Consider the following 24,404-nt stretch of genomic DNA (forward strand, 5'->3'; position numbering starts at 1 on the left):
AAAGGCCAAGTGTGGAGAGTTTTTGTTGTTGAGCATTGCTTTTTTTGTTGTTGAAGGAAATATCCAAGCACTATAAATCAGCCTGGTAAGCCATACTCTACTGAATGGGAAGGGCCTACAATACATACAAACCATATGGCCCTTATTCACAAAGGTGGTTTTAATTTTATGATTTATGCAAATCTCTCCTGTGCAAACGCGCATGATCGGAGATTGAGTACACAAACAGATCCAATAATACACATCAGTATGTGCATGTACACCAGACATATTATCTAACTTACTGGCTGATTTGTTGATGCATATTTTGAGGGGTATGTAAAAGAAATTGCTAGGATTGCTCTTTCTACAGTTTTACTTGTTAAATAGTACATTGTAGGAATTGCATTTCCCTGGGAATTCCTTGTAAGATGGCTTTAGATAAGTTGCTTTTTTGTCAACTCTGCTACATTTAAGGTGACCACGAATTCGTGATGACACAGTATTTAGTAGGTTTTGTGACATATTCATGGAATATTTTACTCGATAATGAATGCACCTCTTTTTTTTTAACTCCCTGAGCACTGTATAGGGCAACATGATGGGTCCTGTACAGATTGTATGGGAATTTGAGGAGAACCTTGTAGAAAAAATGCTTTATAGAGGGATAGTATACACATTGTAGTTTTGGCTGAGATGGGGGTTCAGGTTTGAACTTTTTGAGAAATAATGGAAAACATCTTACATATGAAATATTAAACAGCATATATTTCTAACAGAGATTGAAAGATCATTTAATGAAAATTGGTTTTGAAATGGGTAAGATATAAAAAAAAAAGCAAAGGTGAGTGGTCCTAATAATAGGTGAGACCCAACTTTTATTAGGACCACTTTCTTTTGCTTTGTTTTTGGATGTCTCATTGCAATCAAAACTATACTGGAACTCTCCCTTTAACATCAGTCATCTCTAATCTTCCTGCCCTGCCCTGCCCTGCTCTGTGGATTGATATTCCACACACTGTATCCTATGTCATGTGACTTTTTGACATTAGCACACAATACAAGATGAGATGAGAAAAATACAGTACTCCATTTGTCTATGTGAAAGCAAATACATTGTAGGCTTCGTTAAAGGCACTTCCTGTTTTCGAGTGCTCCAATCTCGAAGTCTTGGGTACGAAGTGAAAGTATTTATCAAAAATGAAAGATGCTAATTCCCTGGGTCAAATAGAAAGGCACATAGTGTACATTCCAGACTTTTGTGGTTGTCTGTGTTGAATATCTCAATTGAAGAACCTGGGACAGAAGTTTAATGGCAGTTGTCTGTCATTTCTCTAGTTTGACCTAGAGCATGATTTCATTAAGTGCTATTAACTGTAATATTGTAAAATGTATTGGCAATTAGAATAAGTTGTAAATTTAGCATTGTTGATATTAATTGTGCAAACAAAATTGAACAATGGAAAGAGATGATTTATTCTACATATACTTGTACCTCATGGTTTAGTAGGGGTTATTAATCACCTTCAGTGATAATTCTAGTTTGTTTGTTTCTTGTTTGTTTGTTGTTGTTTTTTGTGTTTTGTTTTTACTGGATTATGCATGTAGACTGTAGTAACTCCCCCAAAGGAGCAGTTTCGGGATATTTTCTATGTTTATGCAGTTTGTGGCTACCGCTAAAGACAACAGAGTGTAAAGGCAGAGAGCACACAGTGTAGCTGTATACATGTAGCTCGATGATATTGGATATCTTAGTACCATATCACAAGTTTTAATGCTGTATAAACAGTTCAAGGAAGTGATTAAAGATAATATAAAGTTTTGGTACCTCAAAAGTTTCCCTGAGTTTCCTTGTCTTAGTTTGTGTTTCAGGTACCTTTCATATTTCATAACACTGTGAGACTTACTCGCCCCAAAGTGCTCTCATGTCTTAGTAATCATGCCATAATGGTGTCGTACAGTACGTGTAAATTGATTGTCGCGGTACCGCGTCGAGTCAAACTAACGGCTCGTTCAAATTTTTCAGAGCCCGCTCTGCTCTGGTACGAAACCATTATTGCATGATTACTAAGACATGAGAGCACTTTGGGGCGAGTAAGTCTCACAGTGTTAGTTATATGAAAGGTACTTTAACCTGAAACACAAACTAAGACAAGGAAACTCAGGGAAACTTTTGAGGTACCAAAACTTTATATTATCTTTGATATGAGCCGATATGTTCAGGTAATATTACTAGATTCACTCATTTTGATTTGGGACAATTATTGTTGGGGTCAGGGGTCAAAAGTCAATTATGTCGAACACTTACATTGCAATGCAATTGCAGTGATTCAAATGGAATTTGTGTTTTATCAATTTCCAAGTACATGGCAAATTTTTTGTATTGTATAATCATTTATAATCAGTGCATATTCCGTCATTATGGCAGTGAGCCACACTTACTGCATTGTAGAAAAAGTCATTTAGAATTCAGGCTATTATACACCATGAAAATGTAAAACATCAAGCCCATCAGATTTAGATCTGATGATGCAGCAAAGACTGATAATTGTTTAAACCGTATTTGCCCAATCAGACCTTCTGGCCATTCCTGATAAAGTTCACCCATCGCGATGTCGTAGAACAGATCAAGGACCTGGCGTTCATAAAGACGGAGGTTGGCTACTGCCGGGTGAGTATACAGCATGCACAGAAATTGTTTTGTTTCTGTTGTATATTTGCTAGTTTTCAAGGACCAGGGCTTTGTCTATTTACAGTGAATCAGATTTAACATGACCTTGCTTGTCTGTAGCCTGTTTTGCACTCTAGTTTTCCATTTGTCCGACTCATTGTATTCTGTTTGCAAGCCTTGAATAAAGACCAAAAAGCCATCACAATCCTCCCTGCTACATCACATGTAGCACACAGGCAGTGACTTCAGACCAAGATTCTTGAGACATACAGTGTGTCTTTTTCTATAGCTTGATATTGTTGAAGCATGATGTACTGACTGTAAGTGTTAATGCAGTTTTAATTCATTTTCTGCTTCTCTCTACCCTTTGCCTTTTAATGTTTAGAACCAGGTAAACTAGTGTTTAGAAACCAATGTTTTCTTGTTTTAATTCAACAGTACCCTGGTACCTTGTCCAGGTACATGTACATTGTAATCCTTATACTCGAATTGCACATTGTTACTGTGCACTGTATATGACCTTTGGACACCAACACCCCCAGATTTTGTGCAGTTTCCTTGCATATTGTAGGAATAAGCTTATCTAGTGTTCCCTAAACCACAGTTTGTTTGGCAGCTTATTCAGCAGCTTTTTAAATTTCAAAAACTTACTCCTCAGAATCATTATTGAATTATAAACATTTATTGCACTGAATTTATTTTCCTATTGAAGAATGTGTACACTGTGAGCTATATGATTTTTCTCGTTTCATATATTTATCTATCTATTTTTTTCTCATGTCAGATTGTGTTAGAATTACCTTGATGATTGGTCAGCACTGCACTGTGTTGAAATAGCATGCAAATTACCGCTGCCACGGACATTATGTTTTTGTCTTTGTTGATAATAATACATAAAGTTGGAAACGGTTTTGGATGAAACTTACGGGAAAAGTTGATAATGAAACAAGGAGCAGATGATTAGATTTTGGGAATGATCCAGGAGTTTTTATGAAATTTTACAGGATTTTTGTATCTTTTGGCTAATAGGGTCAATGAACTTGGGAGTTCAAGCTGCGCGTAATTGAGGTTTGCATACGAGCACTAAAGCGCGTGCTCTGCTCAAGGTGCTGCGCAGTATGCAGGAAGCTGATGAGGTAAACACAAGGCTTCTACATGTAGGTGTTGGAAATTGGGCAGTTATCAGTACATGCTTGTGAATGGAAATGAGCTGCTCAGCAAAGGTCTCTCTGAGTGCTTTTTGTCCCCGCCGAACGAGTTCGAGCAGGGGACTATGAAACGGGCTCCGTACGTGTGTGTGTCCGTGTGTCTGTCCGTCCGTCCGTCTGTCTGTCTGTCTGTGCGTCCGTGTGTGATCAAAATGTTCAATTTGCTACTTCTCTGTCATTTATGAGCCAATTTTAATTTTGTTTGCTTTATATGATAGCACTACATGGGAGCTTTGAAACTTCTACACAGAATTTCAGTTGTGACCTTTGACCTTGACCTTTGACCTATATTGTACATTTTGCTTCAAAATGCTACTCCTTCGCCATTTCTAACCCGATTTCGATTCCGTTTGCTTTATGTGATGGCACTAGGTGAGGGCTTCAAAACTTCTACACAGAATTTTGACCTTTGACTTCTCTGACCTTTGACCTTGATTTTTGACCTATATTGTACATTGGCTACAAAATGCTACTCCTTCGCCATTTCTAACCCGATTTCGATTCCGTTTGCTTTATGTGATGGCACTAGGTGAGGGCTTCAAAACTTCTACACAGAATTTTGACCTTTGACTTCTCTGACCTTTGACCTTGATTTTTGACCTATATTGTACATTGGCTACAAAATGCTACTCCTTCGCCATTTCTAACCCGATTTCGATTCCGTTTGCTTTATGTGATGGCACTAGGTGAGGGCTTCAAAACTTCTACACAGAATTTTGACCTTTGACTTCTTTGACCTTTGACCTTGATTTTTGACCTATATTGTACATTGGCTACAAAATGCTACTCCTTCGCCATTTCTAACCCGATTTCGATTCCGTTTGCTTTATGTGATGGCACTAGGTGAGGGCTTCAAAACTTCTACACATAATTTTGACCTTTGACTTCTTTGACCTTTGACCTTGATTTTTGACCTATATTGTACATTGGCTACAAAATGCTACTCCTTCGCCATTTCTAACCCGATTTCGATTCCGTTTGCTTTATGTGATGGCACTAGGTGAGGGCTTCAAAACTTCTACACAGAATTTTGACCTTTGACTTCTTTGACCTTTGACCTTGATTTTTGACCTATATTGTACATTGGCTACAAAATGCTACTCCTTCGCCATTTCTAACCCGATTTCGATTCCGTTTGCTTTATGTGATGGCACTTGGTGAGGGCTTCAAAACTTCTACACAGAATTTTGACCTTTGACTTCTTTGACCTTTGACCTTGATTTTTGACCTATATTGTACATTGGCTACAAAATGCTACTCCTTCGCCATTTCTAACCCGATTTCGATTCCGTTTGCTTTATGTGATGGCACTAGGTGAGGGCTTCAAAACTTCTACACAGAATTTTGACCTTTGACTTCTTTGACCTTTGACCTTGATTTTTGACCTATATCGTACATTGGCTACAAAATGCTACTCCTTCGCCATTTCTAACCCGATTTCGATTCCGTTTGCTTTTTGTGATGGCACTAGGTGAGGGCTTCAAAACTTCTACACAGAATTTTGACCTTTGACTTCTTTGACCTTTGACCTTGATTTTTGACCTATATTGTACATTGGCTACAAAATGCTACTCCTTCGCCATTTCTAACCCGATTTCGATTCCGTTTGCTTTATGTGATGGCACTAGGTGAGGGCTTCAAAACTTCTACACAGAATTTTGACCTTTGACTTCTTTGACCTTTGACCTTGATTTTTGACCTATATCGTACATTGGCTACAAAATGCTACTCCTTCGCCATTTCTAACCCGATTTCGATTCCGTTTGCTTTTTGTGATGGCACTAGGTGAGGGCTTCAAAACTTCTACACAGAATTTTGACCTTTGACTTCTTTGACCTTTGACCTTGATTTTTTACCGATATTGTACATTTTGCTACTAAATGCTACTTCCGGCGGGGACATATTTTACGCACCGCGTAATTCCTACTTTTCCTTGTCTAATTTTGAATTTGCTACGAGGTCATTGTCGCTTAATGTATACAAATAAGTCACTGGTAGCCATGTTGCTGCCTTATTTTATACATACATGTAATATACAGGATATGTGCACAAGCTATAAAGCTAATGCTGCACACTGGTACTGGTCCGATGGTCTAGACCAGTAAAAATCACTGTTGGACCAGTAACTTTTCAGGAATGAACCAGTACAAAAATGGAAAAACTAGGTACCTACCAGTCCGACAAGGACAGATTGGATCAGTGGAAAAAATGGGTTCGTGTGCAGCTCTGATATACCCTGTAGCTTCAGTTGTTTATCAAAGAGAGTGCCAGTTATAGTTCAATATTACATCGTCAAGGTATCAAAATATGTTCAGAGGGGAAAAAAATCATGAATTTTCCATATAGAAATCTTGATCCATTGTATTAGATTATGATCATGATCAGGATGGTACCATTTTTATTTTATTATTTTTTGTTGTTGCAATATTTGGTGTCACCTGTCAACGTACTTCAGTACTACACAATAGTACTTATTGTGTGTTTGTGTGGTATGGTGACACAAAATTTGCTCCTGCGACAATAGCTCCAGTCTTGTTTTCTCCGAGGACCGAGGGTTAGGGGTTATGTTTGTGGGTAGGCTTTATTTTTGGTGTAGCATGTCAATATTTCAGGGGAGCAATTGTTGCAGGAGCATATACAATGTATGTGACCCTCCATCATAAAACCAACAAAATGTCACCAGACTTGGATTTATAGATAAGGGCAGATTCTGAATCTGTTTCTTTCAGGAAGTATTAAAAACTAAAGACCGACTAAGTTGACCCATTTCACCTGTTTTGAGTCCTCATGTAAAATCTTCCTGGGTGACTTTTTGTTGGTTTTGTGATGCACGGTCACATATGTCATGGAACCGTGTACTATAACTCCACCTTAGGACAGAGTTTTACCAATTTCTTTATTTTTTTCTTTTAATGTGGTATAATCTTTATTCCTTTTGGGGCCTTAGGCATGGGTTCGGCTGGCCCTGAATGACTGTCTGATGGAGAGCTATATGAACGCCATTCTGAGGGACACCAAGGCCATCCGACAGCACTACAGCCGCAACTCTTTCCTCCGCGACCCCGAGCAGCCCCACATCATCACAAACTACCTGCAAGGCATGCAAGCTTTATTAATTACGAGATGCGCTAGTTGTTCCGACAGTGCCGAAGGAAGCGTCATTAGTCTTGTCACCTGATTCTTGAGATCGCATGCGCAGTAGAGATGTCATTATAAAGAAGCGTTGGGCAGTGTCCAGTGTCACACCTCATTATTTAAGAAAAAAAGCACAACAAAACAAATCATTCAAATTCATGAAATTCTCCCGTCGAGATGTTTTCATTGCAACTGATTGACAAATTTATGTCGATGTGGGGCAATTTGTCAATCAGTTGCAATGAAAACAAGTCATGTCCACGCAATGGCAGTAGAAATAGCATCACTCTAATTACAACACAAAGTACTATCATTTGGCGTCATCTAAATTTTCATCGAGTGCTTATTACGAGTGCTTAATTATGGTATTTGTATTGTAGTCAGTGATAGGGTTTTTTGCCGGTGCCATTGTACTGGCATTTGTCAGGTGATGATTCAATAGTGGATAATGTGATCAGAATCTATTTTGCTCATGTCAACGTAAGTTTCAGTTTCAAAGAGCTCTTTGTGGCGGACAGCTGAGACCTTCAGAGTATAAGCAAGTGGCTGTGTTGAACACATGTATATTGCCATTTAAATGTGTTCATGAGGAAGTTTCCGAGTGCATGGATTATGTTTTTGTATGTGCGAAAGGTGAGTTGGTTTTGCGAACATTTCTATGTGATACCAGAGGTACAGCTGTAGTCGCACACCTAAAACAACACTAAGAAATGATGTGTGCAGTTCTCACAAAAAGTGAAGCAATTTGCAACATATTTCTAATCACACAGTATAAAATATACCAAGCAATAAACGTAACATGAGACTATTACCCGGAGTCCTTTTCTTTGTATCGCTTTGTTTTCCAGGTCTGGGGAATTTCTCCTTCCAACTCTCGTACAACTCTGACCTCCTCAACGTCTGGGGAGCGGCGCCGCTGATGCTGAAAGGGAGCTGGGCCCCGCCCTCCGACGCAAAGGGCAATGAGCACACCTCTCCCAGATCATCCATCGGTAAAATGAAAATATCCACTCTAAAATTTACAAATTATTATTCAATGAGAATTGGAGGAGTGCATTTGGCAAAATTTTGATTCGTATACATGTATCAAAGCTACAGTGTGTGTCCTGCTTCAGTACACACTTATTATTAAAGTAACTGTTAATCACATCTATTTATGAATACATTTTCATGCAATTTTCCTGTGCATAGTGTACATTGTTTTAGCGTGTCCAATACAGCGTCTACATCACACTCCCCTCATTACAAAATCTAAAGTCTCCCTTTAAATATTTGTGTATTATTGATGCTATTGTTGTTGTTGTTTATTTGTGTCATGTACTGTTGAGAGAGCAGCTATGTGTTCAGATTGGTTCGCTGTTACTGTTTGTCAATATTTGTCCGTCCTCTAGCCTGTCCAGCAGTGAGGGCAGGGTTCAGAGTACTGTAAAAGTGGTTTCTTTCGCGTACAGAAACTTTCACGGTTTCCATTGGTGCCGACTTTTTCGCGTGTGTTTAAATTTGCGGTCGGTAATGATAGCGTTGCAACAAGCCACGAGTTCAAAACATTTTCGCGTGATGTTAAATTCGCTGTTCAACCTCAAAGCGCGAAAAGCGCGAAAATAAAACTACCGCGAAAGAAACCACTTATACAGTGCATTGATAAAGTATCAGGTGAACATTTTACAGAGGAAGCAAATGTTGAAAACTCAGAAGCTTTTACATTTTAAGATTTTCACCTACGATGAGCATTGCTTAAATAATTCACTCTGTTCATTAACTCTGTTCTTTACTGAATTTGTGTGTGGAAGGTTTACCTTCAGTAGTAAAGGTCAAACTCTGAAATTGTACGATTGTGCTCCTGCTATACTTGCCAAAAGTAGATAAAACACACACACAAAAAGAGATTAGACTTGCGTTAGTATATGGATGACAGAATGGGTTGCTACATAATACATGAGATATTTGTCTCATAGATCAGAGTTCAGAGGTCATGATGAAGCTATTAAAGGGATGAAACTTTTTTTGACCATTAGGAGAAAACCATACACTACAGACAGTTCAAAATGAAAGAACTTAATTACAACAGTCAATAATGCGTCGATGTACTTTGTCAAGCCCTTTTGCTGCATTGGTATATAATATTATCTGTCCATGGCTTCCAGATTCTGCAATGTCTCAAGACTGGGCTACATCTGGTGCTGCAACCTCCCGAAGTTCCAGCTTCACCATACCAGAGGGTGCCCTCCACGTGACGCCGTCAAACTCCATGGATCGGCCGTACGAAGTCAGCAGCTTCCACGAGAGCGAGCTCAGCACCAACCTGCTCCGCAGCCTCTCAGAGGAGGAGGGGGAGAGGGGGGCCAGGGAGGTGCACGTGGAGGGCGGCTCTGAGACCTGGAAGCCTGGGGGTGGAGTCGACTCCATGGTGATCGTGGAAGAGTCCAACGAATTTGAGGACAGTTTGGTGATACACCTCTCTCCGGCGGGAACTTCGCCGCCGCAAACGGAACTGAGGACCGGCTCAAGGATGGAGGTCAGGCAAGACTTTTTGAAGGGGAGTGGTCCAGTGCCAAGGACCAGCAGTCCATACGAGACCATGGAATCGCCAGAAAGTCGTGTGAACCATGCTGAAAATAGTCATGAAGTGCAATCAAAACTGGTGAATGCTCCTATGGCAGTACAGGGTGATTCGCAGATTGCAGGGAAGTCAGATGGGGGCTATGATGAGGAGCTGAACCCTTTCTCCCAGGATGATACAGAGGATAATATCGCGGTTCAGGCCCCACCTAGCAACCAAAAGTCCTCACGGATACCCTCCCTGCAGGAGGAGATTGATGCAGTGGACCCAGGGGCATTCTATACCAGTGATGGCTTTGGTCTTGCAGGTGACAGGCCGGACAGTGATGCTGATGATGAAGTAGAAGACATAAAGGAGCTGGAAGAGGAGGAAAAAGATGGTTTCAATCAGGAGGTGGTGGTGGAGAATGCAGGGCAACTAGCCAAAAAAGAGGACAAGGCGAGAAATGGCGGACAGTTAAATGATCATTTGGGCACCACAAATCAACCTGAGGATGCTCGGGAGGAGGAATTCACCAGTTCCTATGGTAACAGCCTTGGGGCCTTACGGGGGTGGTCATCTGAGTTCCCTACCAATGGGTCATCACCGGGTGTGGTCACAGGGGACACTACCGATGGATTTCAGAAACAAGGTAATGATACAGTTTGCATATTTTGAACTGTAACTTCTTCCGTTCTTCTCATGCATGCTCGACACAGTAATTATGTGAGAAAGCTGCTGTGCCATAAGATGTTTGTCCAACTTTGTACTTGTGTATGTACTGTATGATACATGTACTGTCAGATGTCCTATGTCTATACATTCACCACCTAGCGCCTATATTGTTTCAATAACTTAACAACAGCTCAAAATATCTTAACCCGTTGAGGACGGGCTGATTTCTACAACACGCATTTCCCATAGATACTTGCATGAGTATACATGGGACTCGTCCTCAACAGATACAAACACAAATAGAAATAGACTGAATCCAAAGTCTTGGCTAACTTTTATGTCTCACGATTGATTGTAATGAACTCTTGAAGCGACATAAAATTCAGTCCAGCTCAATGCAGTAGTAAGCAATGATATCAAAGGACAAATCTCTTGTTGGAATCTGGTACTGTTCAAAGATCAACTGTCCAGGTATTCTCAAATATGTTGCAAGTTTTCTGTGGTCTTAAGGTGACATTTTCATCAAACTTCATATGTTAATTCAGTTTGAGAAGTCACTACCCATTTTCGTAACTGATTGATAATGAGCATAACATTTACTGTTAATTAATTGTTCACTGAAGTTCATAAATTTGTGTTCGTGTAAGTGTGTACATGTCCTAATTTTTCCTCCTCCAATGAAGGAGGAGGTTAAAGTGATCATCAGCATTGGTTTATCTGTTTGCAAAATAACTGAAAAAGTTGTGTATGGATTAACATAAAATTTGCATGAAAAGTTGATATTGACACAAGGAATGCCTCGTTCAATTTTAGTAGTGATCTAGGAATTTTTATGGATTGTTGAAGGATTTTTCATCTTTTGGCATATAAGGTCAATGAACTTGGAGTTCAAGCTGCGCGTAGGGCCTGCTGGATGTTTGGATATGTGCACTAAAGTGTGCGCTCTGCTTGGGCAAGGCGCCATGCAATGACGTAAACAAAAGGCTTTTTTTTTTTCTATTTTTGTGTGTATTATATTAGGTAATGTAAATTATTGTAGAGTTTGTAGTTATGTTGAATGATATGCAAGATTATGTTTCGATATGATTATGATATGTGTAAGGCGCTTAGAAACCATGTATTAAGCACAGTAAAAATGCTAATTATTATTACTATTATTATTATTATTTGGGGAAATTGCATGCATGTAAGGGTGGAAAAAAAAAAACTCTCTTTGGGTGGATATGAGTTGCTTGCTTGTCAAAGGTCTGTGTCTCCGAGTGCTTTTCTACTTAATAAAATTATGGATTTTTACATGATGGCCATGGTATTGTTTCTACTTAAAAAAATTATGGATTTTTACATGATGGCCATGGTATTGTTTGATTTTGTGCCCTTCTTTGATCTCACCTGCAGAGAGCTATCATTCTGTACTAAGGAATTACATGGATGCATCTGAACGGTCCAATGCTCCCATGACCAACTTCTCAACTCTTGCCTCGGCTGGCAGCGAGAATCCAACAGAGAACAGGACCTCTAAGCTACCAATGAAAGTATGTGTCAAAAGGACAAAAGTCCAACACGAATACATGCAAGCAAATCAGGAGCTCTTGAGATTGTAGAGTTTTTGTTACATGTATTATTTTGTTATTACCATCTCAGTGAATCTACTTGAGTGAGCGTGTTACCATGGACCTTCTACGTTTTGGGTAGTAGGTCCATGGTGTTACACTTTTGAGACATTCTGATAAATGATTGCAGTAGATTTCTGTGAGGTTTAGTAAGTCACCTTTTTTGCCACACATTTAAAGCTGTCATATTCCCATAAAATAGAAATTGGATGAAGCAGCTGTGTGTGAAGTGAAAGTGGAAGGTGAGGACAGTAAAGTGTGGATTACATTGTGAGCCAGGTATGGAAACAGGTTTCATTGTTCTTTAATTCACATGTTTCTCTCAAAGTTGGAGTGAAACTGAACTTAGCAGCAGCTTTTTATCAATCATGTATGGAACCTAGTTTGCCAAATTTCTTTCAATTGCCAATGAATACTGCTTTTAATGAAGACGATTGAATAGTTACCTGTGCAATGGTCTCACATAGCAGCAAGTGTTAGAGTGGCAATCTTTTTTAATGTGTAGTTTGTTCAATGGCAAATGACTCAAACAACAAGACATAGTGTACTTGCATACTATTTGGAGTAATTATGCATGTTCATAATCATTAATAAGCCTTTGCTGAGCCTTACTCTGACAACATGCATGTATTAGCATGGGAGTGCCCACACAAAGATGTATCCTGTTTTATTTCAAAGAAGTTGCCGGCATTTCTTTCTTGGATGCATTTTGTCATTCATATATCTAACAAAGAAATATCCATATTCATGCACATTGTCAAGTTTTCTCAAATTCCACAAGAGGCTGGCTGAAAATTATAACCATTTCTTTTCATAACAATCTGAAACCCTTCCAATCTTATACTAATTATCACCTATTTAGATGCATGATTGCTGAGGTGTCTCCTAGAGTAATGCCCCTTGGGACCTCCCTGATCTTGACTTATGAATACCACCAGCCATGACTGACTATTTTATCTAAATGGAATGAATGCCTAACATGTACCCTCAGTCTAGCTTATGATATTCTGTCCACTGCATATTTTGTCACTTCAATTTTGCTCAACTCCTGTTCTGTGCATAGTAGGCATCTATAGCTATTAACCCTAATCCCACCGGGTTTTTTGAGGGACTTGAAATCACGGGGGGGGGGGCCTTTTTGGCACCCCCTTCAGATCTCGGTCATGGATCGCGCAATCCTCGCGAAAATGTGCACTAAGGTAGAGGCCAATGTAATCTACAAGACTGTATAGTTAGATTTTAAAAATTTTAATTTATATATTTTATGTTAATTTATGCTAATTTATGCATTTTTTTTTTCCTATAGATAAAAAAATAAAGCTCCAAGACTTCGGATTTTTGGTGAACATATTCTTTTCAATATCCTCAACAATAATACTGAAGCAAAAATTCGGCTTCATAATTATTTCTTGTATTTTATCATTTATTGAATTTCTTATGTATTTCTTTGTTTTTACTTTTTGTTTTTGTTGCTTTCTTTTCATCAAAATTTGTCACAGAATCTTTTTAAAGCATAATCAGGCTAAAATAAATCATTATCAGCCATTGAAAGTAAAAATATTTATTTTTATATGAATTAATTGCAAAAACACAATTTATATTGGATTTGTACACAAAATCATTTTTTGGAGCAATTTTGGGGTCGACAAATTTTTTTCAAAGGGGCGTGGCTTCAAATCAGTGTGCCTGGGAGCGACAAATTTGGTCTCAAAAGTTGCGCGATACTTGAAAGAAAAAAGTCATAAAATGTCGCGGCGAGAGCTTCACGCGTTGAGGAATAATCACGCGAAACGTAGGGGGGGGGGGGCAAAATGCCCCCCCGTGGGAATAAGGTTAAAACAACCTTTTCTTTTTTATTGTCCTCAAAACATAAACCAATACTGAGTAATATGCCTTCTGCAAGCCTTCTGCTAAGCCATTACATACTATAATGCTATTCTTTTGATATTTTCATGGAGTAGCCTAACCTAGAATTTTGCTCTTCAAAACAAAGCTACATTGTCTTCCGCCCTTGTTTTCCCTGCAACACATAAGAACAAAGCATACTTAACTATTAAAGCAGTGATTTCTCATTTCATGCTTGACTACTGATGGAATCGAACATTTGATTTATCCATGTCTTATATGCTCATAACAAAGCAGAAACAGCAAAAAAAAGAAAAAATCACAAATTGTCTTTAAGCCTTATGATCTCACATATTCAATTGGTCGTGCAATAAAAACAATAATCTATGCTCTGTCGTGCCTTTTTCTGTGCAGAGTCCAACCTCATGTATAACTTGTTTTGATTTGGTTGGCATAAATTATAACTTTTTTACACTGCATTCTTTCTTCTTTCCTATCAATATTCATCAAGCCCAAGGTATTGAAATGTTCCATCGATGCTTCTTTGATTTGTATTTGATTTCATACCATGACCATTCTGTTTTCCTCCTTTCTGCCTGTTACCGTCTACAGACATGACTTTTATTGTTTCCATGACAACATTCAATCCTTTTTGTTGTACTGGGCTGTATTTGCAAATTGTCAGTCTAGTGATCAATAAGCATTAACCATCTTTGATCATGCATATATCCGTCATATATCAATGGATGTGTTTACCAGTAAATGCTCATGTTACATGCCAACAGTATACCAACAACATTAAACAAAAGGAGGAATTGCAACTATTTCTTTCCAAGTCTTAAACTGGGAGGCATACATAATTTTTTTTTTCCTGACATATTTTCTTTTAACATCTTCATTTTGTTCCATGTGATCAAGTGGGAAATGATGAAATCATCACTTTAAATGACCTAGCATGTATCATGTCCATCACAAGTTTAACTTTTAAAAACTTCGTAATGTTGAATTGTATCACCCAATTTGCTTCGCAGCAGATTTGAAATGGACTGATTACAGCATGCAAATATGATTTCAACTTAGTATCAAACGTGACTGCATTTGCAAACTATCGTCTAGTCCATGTATTGTTTATTTATTTATTTATTTTTTTTTGCCATGACTCAAATGCAGAATTACTCATTTCTTCCTTCCATCTTCTCTTTTGATTTTTCATCCACCGTGGTCATTCATTCGTCAGAGCCCCATCTCTCTGTCGCCGCCAGCGGCCGATTTTCCTCTGGATTTCGAAATAATTCCATTCAGCAGCTCACCAGCTTCCAAACATGCCGACGTGGTAAACATCGCTTCGTAGCTCTTGTTTGCATACCGTATGCGCCATATATTTAGCGAGTCTTCATTTTTCGCGAATTGGGACTTCCTCACAATTACGCAAGTGGTTTAAATTCACGATCTTTGAGTAGACCGACAATATTATCAAGCACATTGCTGATATACTGTGTACTGTATACCAGTCCACAATGTTATGTGCATGCATTGCACTTACATTGTATGTCTGGATCAGAGTTGACATATTTTCTTGTTCTCAGTTTCAGGAATAGCACCCGACTCGCGAAATTCATGAAAATAAAAACCCTAGTGAAATATATATGGCGTATTGGTATACTGTGTAAATGCTGTAGTAGAAATGTGCAGATGATATCAAATTGAATGAATAGATATGGACACAGAGTTTAGGCAGCTGTATGTGACAGTTATCATTCAATTATATGTAACAGTCAGAATAGCGAATCAGAATTAATAATCCCTGTTTCATATTCTAATTTTCCCTGTGATGCTTTTTGTGTATTAATTCTAGTCCCATGTGCTATTCATAGCAGATATGATGCGTAGAATTTGTATTAACACAAGCAGCTTTGCATAAAAAAGTTGCCAATAAAGCAGTAATAGCTAGGGATGCAATGTGAATTTTTGTACTCAGTTTTTGTCCCCAATTGTTACCATTCATATTCCATACTTACATGTAAGTACTTAATCATTGTCCTCACATACTTGATTTAATACATGCATGTTACTGTGAAGGAAGCTATTCAAATCAGATTTATTTTGTAGAAGGTATGTTTGTGTTGTCTGACATCAATTATTCATACATTTTGTAGCCAGTTTTGATATCATCGTGAAATATGTATCTTAACCCTAACTAGGCCGGGGGGGGGGGGGGGCCTCCGAGGCCCCCCCCCTCGACGTTCCGCGCGATGTATCGCAATCGCAAAAAGCTATTGCCGTGACGTTTCATGACTTTTTTCTTTCGAGTCTCCCGCATCTTTTGACACCAAATTTGCGACGCCCGGGTGTGCGGTTCCGAAGTTACGCACAAATATGTACATGCATGTCAGACCAAAAATTGCTCAAAAACGTGAATTTGCGTACAATTTCAATGCAAACTGTGCTTACAGGCAAATTTCATAAAAGCATGATTATTTTGGTGTTTTATTGATGAAAATCAATGAATAACAATTTTCTTGTTCGGAGCGATGTCGCAGACAAATTTCATCGAAAAAACAATGAAAAACATAAAGTCGAAAAAACAAGGAAATACATAAGAAATTCAAAAAACAATAAAATGCTTAAGAATTTTTTCTGATATCACAATTTTTTTTATTACATTTGTTAAGGACACTAAAAAGAATATTTACACAAAAAATTTGCCTGTTTCGAGCTTTATTTTGTGATTTATACCAAATAGTCTGATTTCAAGCATCATTATGCATAAATTAGCATAATTTAGAATAAATGATAATTTTTTGAAAAATTAACTTCACAGTATTTTAGATTACATCATAGGCAATGTGTGTGCCAATTTTCGTCGCGATCGCGCGGTCGACGGCCGAGATCTGGAGGGGGGGCCTGGGAGGCCCCCCTCCCCCCCCCCGGCTCTATCAACTACCTAAAATAGCCCGGCCTAGTTAGGGTTAAATAACTACTTTCAGTGTCATAAATGATTATTACATTTGTTTATATGTAATTGTGTACCTGGCATGTTGGAGCACATCATCATGTGTGTGTCTGATTTTTTTTCTTTTGTCGTACAACGTGTCATCAAGTTATCATATACTTATTTAGTGGGTGATTGTTTATTGATTAGTCTGTCTATCAATTACGCCCTCATTTGATGATGTCTATAAAACCAAGTCTTAAACATGTTAAAGCAAACAAGAACCCATGAATTGTATCTTATGAGGGTTTACGATTCTTTTTCTAGTATCAAAACAGGTGCACTATGCTCCAAGGAAACCAATGTAAAGGCAAATCGAGATGATAGTTCTGAGACCTCATTGTAAAACTTTGATTAAAACTTCATTAAATGTAAGGTGTATCAGCTAGCTCTTGTTGTTTAATCATCATGCAGCGCACTCAGGAATTACTGGCCAAAGTGACCACCATTGCTAATGAGAAGGGGCTGGACACACAGAACTACCAGTGCAAAGGCTGCACAAGACCAGTCGGGATCAGTGAGTATACTGCCCTCTCCTGGCAGAGAAATGTCATCCTTTTATCATAACCCTTTGACCCCTATGGTATAGAATGTTTGAACTCCTGTTTACTATCAACTTGGACATCGGCTTAAACCTTGTCACAAATGTTCATGCTTATGTCAGTTTAACCCGTGGAAAAAGTATTCAGTCATATTATTTCTTTCTCTCCATTTTTTTTTTCAAAATCCCAGTGGTCAATACTCTATAGATGCAGTAAATTACCATTGCCTTGCAAAGCAACATAATTGTATAATTAATGATAATAGTAAAGTAAGAATGAAAAATGAAATGGGCATTCATCATTCTCTCAAGGGCTAGGCTTGATATGAAGACTTTTAGTTTTCATAAGTATAGACTCCTGCAGAGAAATTACATCATGTGTTGTTTTTTGAAGCAGATGATAGTCAAAACTGGCATGTCATTCCATTGCTGTGAAAAAAAGTGATGTATCAAAATTTTACACGCTCTAATAATGTAGCAAGTAGATATATGATAAAGAAGACTATGTTGATGGTGATGAGTGAGATATGAGAATTAATGATGCAGAGACTCCAACTCTCCCGTTTTCAACGGGAGATCTCCCGCCGAAAGCCCATTTTTGCAAAATCTCCCGTTCTCCCGTTTGAGATTTGATTTCTCCCGCCCTGGCTCTGTGTCTCCCGGTGGAAAGGATTTCTTACTTATTGCTATTGTATGTTGAAAAAAATAAGCCTTAGATAGCACCAGAGAACATCTAGAACCCTTGGAACTTCATGCTTCGCACACATCAACTTGGAGTCTCCCGTTTGCTACGGGTTTCGGGCGGGAGAATCTCCAGATCAGAAGGTGCTTGGGGTTGGAGTCTCTGATCATGCATCATACATCATGCTGTAATACATGGAGAACATAAATGCCTTATTCAATGCCATTCTAAACCTGCTCAGCTGAGTTATAAAGCCAGAGTTGAGACTGTTTTGTGATTGAAAAGTTGGCCTGGTATATCATATCATGCAAAGATAAGATGATATAAGGATGTCTATGTGTGTGCTTTCATTGACAGTCTATGGCAAGGCCAAGGTTTGTAGCTACGATGGCTGCTACTACTGCTATGAGTGCCATGTGGATGAAGAAGCCATTATTCCAGCCAGGGTCCTCTACAGCTGGGACTTCAGGAAACACAAAGGTGTGGAGAGATGAGGGAGAAATGGAAGACTGGATAGGGATTGATGGATGATTGGTAGTCATTAGTCATAACTATAGAGATAGATGGTCAGATAGATAGATAGATAGTTAGATAGATAGATAGATAGATAGATAGATGGATGCTAGATAGATGGAAGACTGGATGGGAATTTATAGATGATTGGTAGTCATATCGTAACTCGATAGATACTGGAAGATAGATAAATAGATAGTTAAATAGATAGATAGATAGGCAGATACATATAGATAGGGCAAATAGAAGACAATGGAGATTGATAGGTAGATTGGTAGTCATACGTACATAGCATAACTAGAGAGATACTAGATAGTTGAATAGATAAATATATATTAGATGGATAGCTAGATAGGTAGAAGAACAAATGGGATTAATCAACAGATACTAGGTAGTCTTATAACTAGATAGATAAATATTGTCAAAGACAGAGAAAAGAAAATCGATAGGTAAGTGGGTAAAAGAGAACAACAAAAATACAAATATAAACAGAAATTAAATCAGATAGTGTGACAAATATGCTGAGCTGTTAGGTAGAGAAATCATTTTTGTGTTGTTATTTTTTTTTGCAGATAAGAAAAGGAAGATAGATGAGGGCAAAGAGAAGAGAACTAGATATCATTGATTTTACGTGTGTAGTTATATGATTAAGAGAAAGAGAGAGAGAGAGAGATATAATGAGCAATAGATTAATACAATTTAAGTTAATAATACCACCATTGGTTGTGCTTATAGTAGCATTAATTAGATAGGTTTTTCATTGAGAAGTTATGTTTCTGTCATCCACATTGCTTATTGATACATGGACTATATTTTTTGCCATCACACAGTCGCCAAACACACCAAGAGCTTTCTGCAACAGATTGAGGCCATGCCACTGATAGACATCGCCGAAGCAAACCCATCCCTCTACAAGGCTGTCACTGAGTTGGAAGAGGTCAAGGTAGGCCAAAATGAAATTACTTTAACTCTTCCTGTGCTGGTCTTGATAATAATCTCACACTGTCCGATGTATGGGTGTTAATGATTGAGCTTTTGCGACGTGGTCCCATTTAGATAGTTTTAGAGGAGAGAAGCAATTGATTTACAAGTATGTCATCCTTAAAAAACTCAACAATAAGAACAGAAAAAAATTGTAATGTTTATTATGATGATAGCCATATTATATAAGTAACATTTATTGAATATTGCATGCAAATGCATGTGACTGTTAACTGTCGTCCCTGATACTCTATACGCCATATATATTATGAGGTTTCAATTTTTTCTAATTTTGCAAGTCAGTGCAATTTGCGAATTTTACAACATGCGAAAGTATTAAAGGGGATGGCTAGTAACCGATCAGTGGGAATCAGTGGGAATGCTGAGGAATGATTGTTCCAATCCTTGTGGGATTCATTTAAGAGTACATTATATATCTACTGTTGTGTGAAAATTATTTTGCTTCAGAACGGTCTCATATTCAAGTAATGTGCATATTAATGCCCCGTCACTGACCAGGGACGCTTACCTGGAAACATTAAACTGCACATTACTTGAATATGAGACCATTCTGAAGCAAATAATTTTCACACAAGAATTGATATATAATGTGCTCTTAAATGAATCCCACAAGGATTGGAACAATCATCCCTAAGCATTCCCACTGATTCCCACTGATCAGTTACTAGCCATCCCCTTTAACTATGATCGTGACATGAATGTGACGTGCGTGCGTACATTTTTCCATCCGTTACTGTACTCCTTGGTCACGCATTCAACCACTCGTGAAATTGGATCACGCATTCAACCACTCGTGAAATTGTTGGGCAGTGACAAAAAATAAGACTTGCCATCATGTATGCCGTATGCAGTATGAAAAAAAAAAACGAGATATGAAGCCAATGTTTGACTGCATGAGACCTGGATAAGACCATGGTGACATGACTTATTTCTTAAATAATACATGTGGAATTACCAAATTTTGATTGTATCGTTGATTGTGTCATTTATCAAATGTTAAGTTTCTTTTATTGGACCAAATATGTGTGGACCAAAGAGTGATGGGTAATTTTGCAGGTGCATTGATTGTCCTCTTGGGTGCTGATCTTCTCTCCTTCCCCTCCCCCCCCCCCCCCCCCCCCCCAAGATGGTCCGCATGCAGCTGAAGTACCTCAAGGCGTACCTCTTCACCTGCAAGCAGTCTGTTGCTGAGGAGCTCAAAAAGAGGGTGTGGCCTCGGGAGTACATGCTTGACCACGTCCACCTCTACTCCATGCTGGTATGTTTGTGAATCATCTCACTACTCTGGACAACTTATTTCATGCATACTAGACCATAGATAGATGGAAAGATGGAAAGATAGACAGATGGAAAGATAGATAGATGGAAATATAGATAGATTGATGATAGATACGTGTAGATAGATACATGTAGGTAGATGTAGTTAGGTAGATAGATAGATAGAAAGAAAGAAAGATAGATAGATAGATAGATAGATAGATAGATAGATGGATAGATAGTTTTGTAGATACATGAATAGATAGATGGATAGGATAGGTAAATAGATACATAGGCAGTCAGGTAGAATATAAACAGCTACATTGCTTGATGGAAGGATGGATGGATGATAGATGATGTAGGTAGTTAGGCAGATAGATAGACACTAGATAGATTTAATAAATTGGTTTGATTGATACGAGTAGAGTAGGAAGAGAGATCAGGAGAGTGACAGGAAATAACATGTGCTTTGTTGACATTTTATTAGTTATTAATGTCTAATTGTCCTCTCTTGAATAAATTGTCAGGGCTCTATTGATTTCATTTACGGTAAAAGTGGGAATTTTGGTGCATTTCAGGCAACCAGAAACTAGCACTAAAAAAAAAGCACAGAAATGTTTATGCTTTGCTACATGAACCACTGCGTAATGAAGTTGATTCCACGGAATTAAACATTAAAAAATATTCACTTTTACAGTACTTATCTGATTCCAAGCAATTAGGTTGTGATAGTGTCATCTCATCCTTTCTATGTGCCAAGTCTTAACCTGCAGTTTTTGCGTTGATTCAAAGTGTTCAACATCCAAATCCACTCATCAAAATTGCAATGATTTCCTTCAATCACCTCCAAAGGACTTCAGTCAAGTGCAGGCTGGCACCCTGGCCCCCATCCTGAGGAAAGTGGTGATCTTTGCCGTCAAGCATGTCCAGCATTGCGCCCTCTGTAGCCAGAAGGGTTTCATCTGCGAAATTTGTGAGAACAGCAAGATCATCTACCCCTTTGACATGGATCTTACTGTCCAGGTGAGAGATTTTGCCAACTCTAGCTGGAACAGTCTTAAATGTGAACTTCATTTTATCTTTTATCTTATCGCTGGGGGTCAGAAAACTATTGTTAAGAGTGTGAGAGATCCTTTTATATATCCTCTAGTTTTAACAAAGTGACTCCTATCTTTGAGAATGTATACCTAAAAACTAGATATATCGCTACGGCTACTGATATGCCTCCGCCATAATGCATGGTTCTCCTAATAGGTCTATAGTACAATGTCTTGACAATGTGTGATGACAGTTTCACACAATTGGCAAAATATTAAAATGACAGGTTTGCCACAAATGTGCTGAATGTTCACTTTCCTAGAACTAGGTTCAATTGGATGAATGATTAAAATGTCAGAGTGCAGGTATTTGGGGGAACTTATGATTTTTACTTGACTTTTGACCCTTTTATAAGTTTATGTATTGAGTAATTTTCAAGGTATTGAGAAAAAGTATAATTTCAGTATCAAATGGGAAAATAGCATTATCTAAACCTGGCCTTTGACCTTTGACCTCACAGTTCCAAAGAGAATCACTGTTAGGTTGAACATGCATAAATATGTAAGTTTCATGATGATACCTTGAGTTACTTTCGAGATATGGAGGAAAAAGTGCAATTTAGCACTTTCACTTGACCTTTTACCTTTTGACCTTTGACCTTTTGGCAAGAAACTTCCCCCGAAATATATATTGAGTATTACATGCCATACACCAAGTTTAAAAAAAAAAACCTTCAGACATATTGCATTTTAAGGAAAGTAGTGATATTTTTAGGAGTTGACCTTGACCTTTGACCCCCCTGACCTTTGACCCCCCTGACCTTTGACCCATGACCCCCAACTTCCCTAGATAATCACTGCCCATCGGTACAAGCATATATACTAAGTTCAATGAAGATACCTTGAACCATTTGCGAGATATGGAGAAAAACATGAAATTTCACATTTTTTTTTCACAAAATAACCTGTGACCTTTGACCTTTGACCCTGTGACCCTAAAATCCACACAAAGTATTATCCCCCAAGGATATACCCTCATACCAAGTTTGATGTAAAACCACCACACGGTTCTTGAGATGATTGTATCGACAAAAACAAAACGGGACGGACGGACGTACGGACGGACGTACAGACGTACGGACGTACGGACGTACGGACGGACGGACGGACGACCCGAAAACATAATGCCTCCGGCCACTTCGTTGCGGAGGCATAATAAATGTTTATAAAATATCGGTGAATAAGGATTATCTACACGAGTGTTCCAAGAGCAGTGATTTATTCATCCCTTTTTTTCACGTATACCGAAACAAATTTGTGTTAAAGATCATAATCAATGTATGAATTGTGGGCATCACAGGCAAGACAAGATAAATATTTATCAGTCAGATGGCAGGATTATAATCATAATTTTAATGTTAGATCCAACATGCTGACTACTCCACAAAAATGTTACATAATGAAAGAAATTATCTTTTATCTCTAGGTATACACACACACACAAAATGTACAGTTGCATGATAGTGATATTGCTCATATAACTGGTATTTTGCATTCCCCAAAGAACACAGCAGAAAAAGATGGCAGAAACAAGAATGATGCTTTATGAAGACAGAGATTCCTAACTCGGCCACTTTAAGGCAATTTTTGCTCTCTGTTCTCCAGCGGTAGTTTGAATTTCTCTTGCTCGAGCTGTGTGTTTCCTACCTAAGGTGCTTTTCATCCCGCTTAACATTAGCTCTCTCCTACCCGACACTAGTTTGCCATAAATATTTGCCATAAAAATAAGGTAAAAATAGCACCAGAGAGCAGCTATAACCCTGGACCTTCCAGTGCCCGCTTAAGGGCCCTGGATCCCTTCGGAATGGGATGATGAGGTTATGAAGAGCAGTATTCCCACATTACATTGTGTGCGTGTTCACGCAATCAGAGTTTCCAGTTTGCTAGGGGGCCAAGTGGGATAATAAACCCATTGAGGACGAGTCCCGAGTATACTCAGGCGGGTGTCTATGGGAAATGCGTGTTGTAGCAAAATCAGTCCGTCCTCAACAGGTTAAGAGATGTTTAGGGTTCAAGTCTCTGTGGAGATGAATTTGACGCTGAGAGTAATGGTGCCATGTCAGTTTGTGTGTAATGTTTACAACTTTTACCTCTGTCTGTCTGTCTGTCTGTCTGTGCAGTGTGAAAGGTGCAAGTCGGTGTACCACAAGGCGTGCAAGACGGAGCACCAGCCCTGCCCCAGGTGTGTCAGGAGGAAGCTGCGAAAGGCCCAGTCTGACCAGAGCTCGCCCCAAGAGAACTTCGTATCCCCGTTCACCTGAAAGTGGGAGGAGAGGTCCCACAGTGAGTGGCTCGGGGGGATTGTGGCGCCATCTCTAGTGGTGTGTCGACAGAAATGTTGTGAGCCGGCGTTTGACGGCCACCATTGTATACGTTCGAGGGTGAAAGCTCGGCGTACACGTATGTGATCAGCACATCCCTTTGTTTGCAATGTTCATGTGCAGAGTGGAAAATCCATCAATGCTGCATTCACAGTTTTTCTCACATTGCGAGAGAGAGAGAGAAGGTATTTGAGAGACTTTCATCTCCACATTAATTGTGTGGTGATTTAAGTGTTTCTGTTTGCTGGCAATACATGTGTGCTTTAGCAGAAGGCAAATTCATCTCGGTCAAATTGATCCATGTCAAGCTAATAGGGATTGATACACTCCTCCCATT

At 38.7% G+C, this 24,404-nt stretch overlaps 1 protein-coding gene across 1 annotated transcript in view; it reads left to right on the top strand.

Moving 5' to 3' along the window:
* The window catches only part of LOC139721006 (pleckstrin homology domain-containing family M member 1-like), a 27,189-nt gene extending 2,785 nt beyond the window's left edge, over positions 1-24,404 (top strand). Inside the window, exons 2-13 of the mRNA XM_071632336.1 lie at positions 2,555-2,650; positions 6,806-6,956; positions 7,842-7,985; positions 9,138-10,184; positions 11,603-11,739; positions 14,900-14,995; positions 17,069-17,171; positions 18,235-18,357; positions 19,221-19,333; positions 20,519-20,650; positions 21,502-21,672; positions 23,867-24,404. Coding sequence (XP_071488437.1) covers positions 2,555-2,650; positions 6,806-6,956; positions 7,842-7,985; positions 9,138-10,184; positions 11,603-11,739; positions 14,900-14,995; positions 17,069-17,171; positions 18,235-18,357; positions 19,221-19,333; positions 20,519-20,650; positions 21,502-21,672; positions 23,867-24,007 — 2,454 coding nt within the window. The 3' untranslated portion in view covers positions 24,008-24,404. The remainder of the gene's footprint in view (positions 1-2,554; positions 2,651-6,805; positions 6,957-7,841; positions 7,986-9,137; positions 10,185-11,602; positions 11,740-14,899; positions 14,996-17,068; positions 17,172-18,234; positions 18,358-19,220; positions 19,334-20,518; positions 20,651-21,501; positions 21,673-23,866) is intronic.

This window comes from Diadema antillarum, unplaced genomic scaffold (genome assembly GCF_040938485.1).
Source record: "Diadema antillarum isolate AM-2024a unplaced genomic scaffold, OU_Dant_1.0 scf00000136, whole genome shotgun sequence".
Classification (NCBI taxonomy): domain Eukaryota; kingdom Metazoa; phylum Echinodermata; class Echinoidea; order Diadematoida; family Diadematidae; genus Diadema; species Diadema antillarum.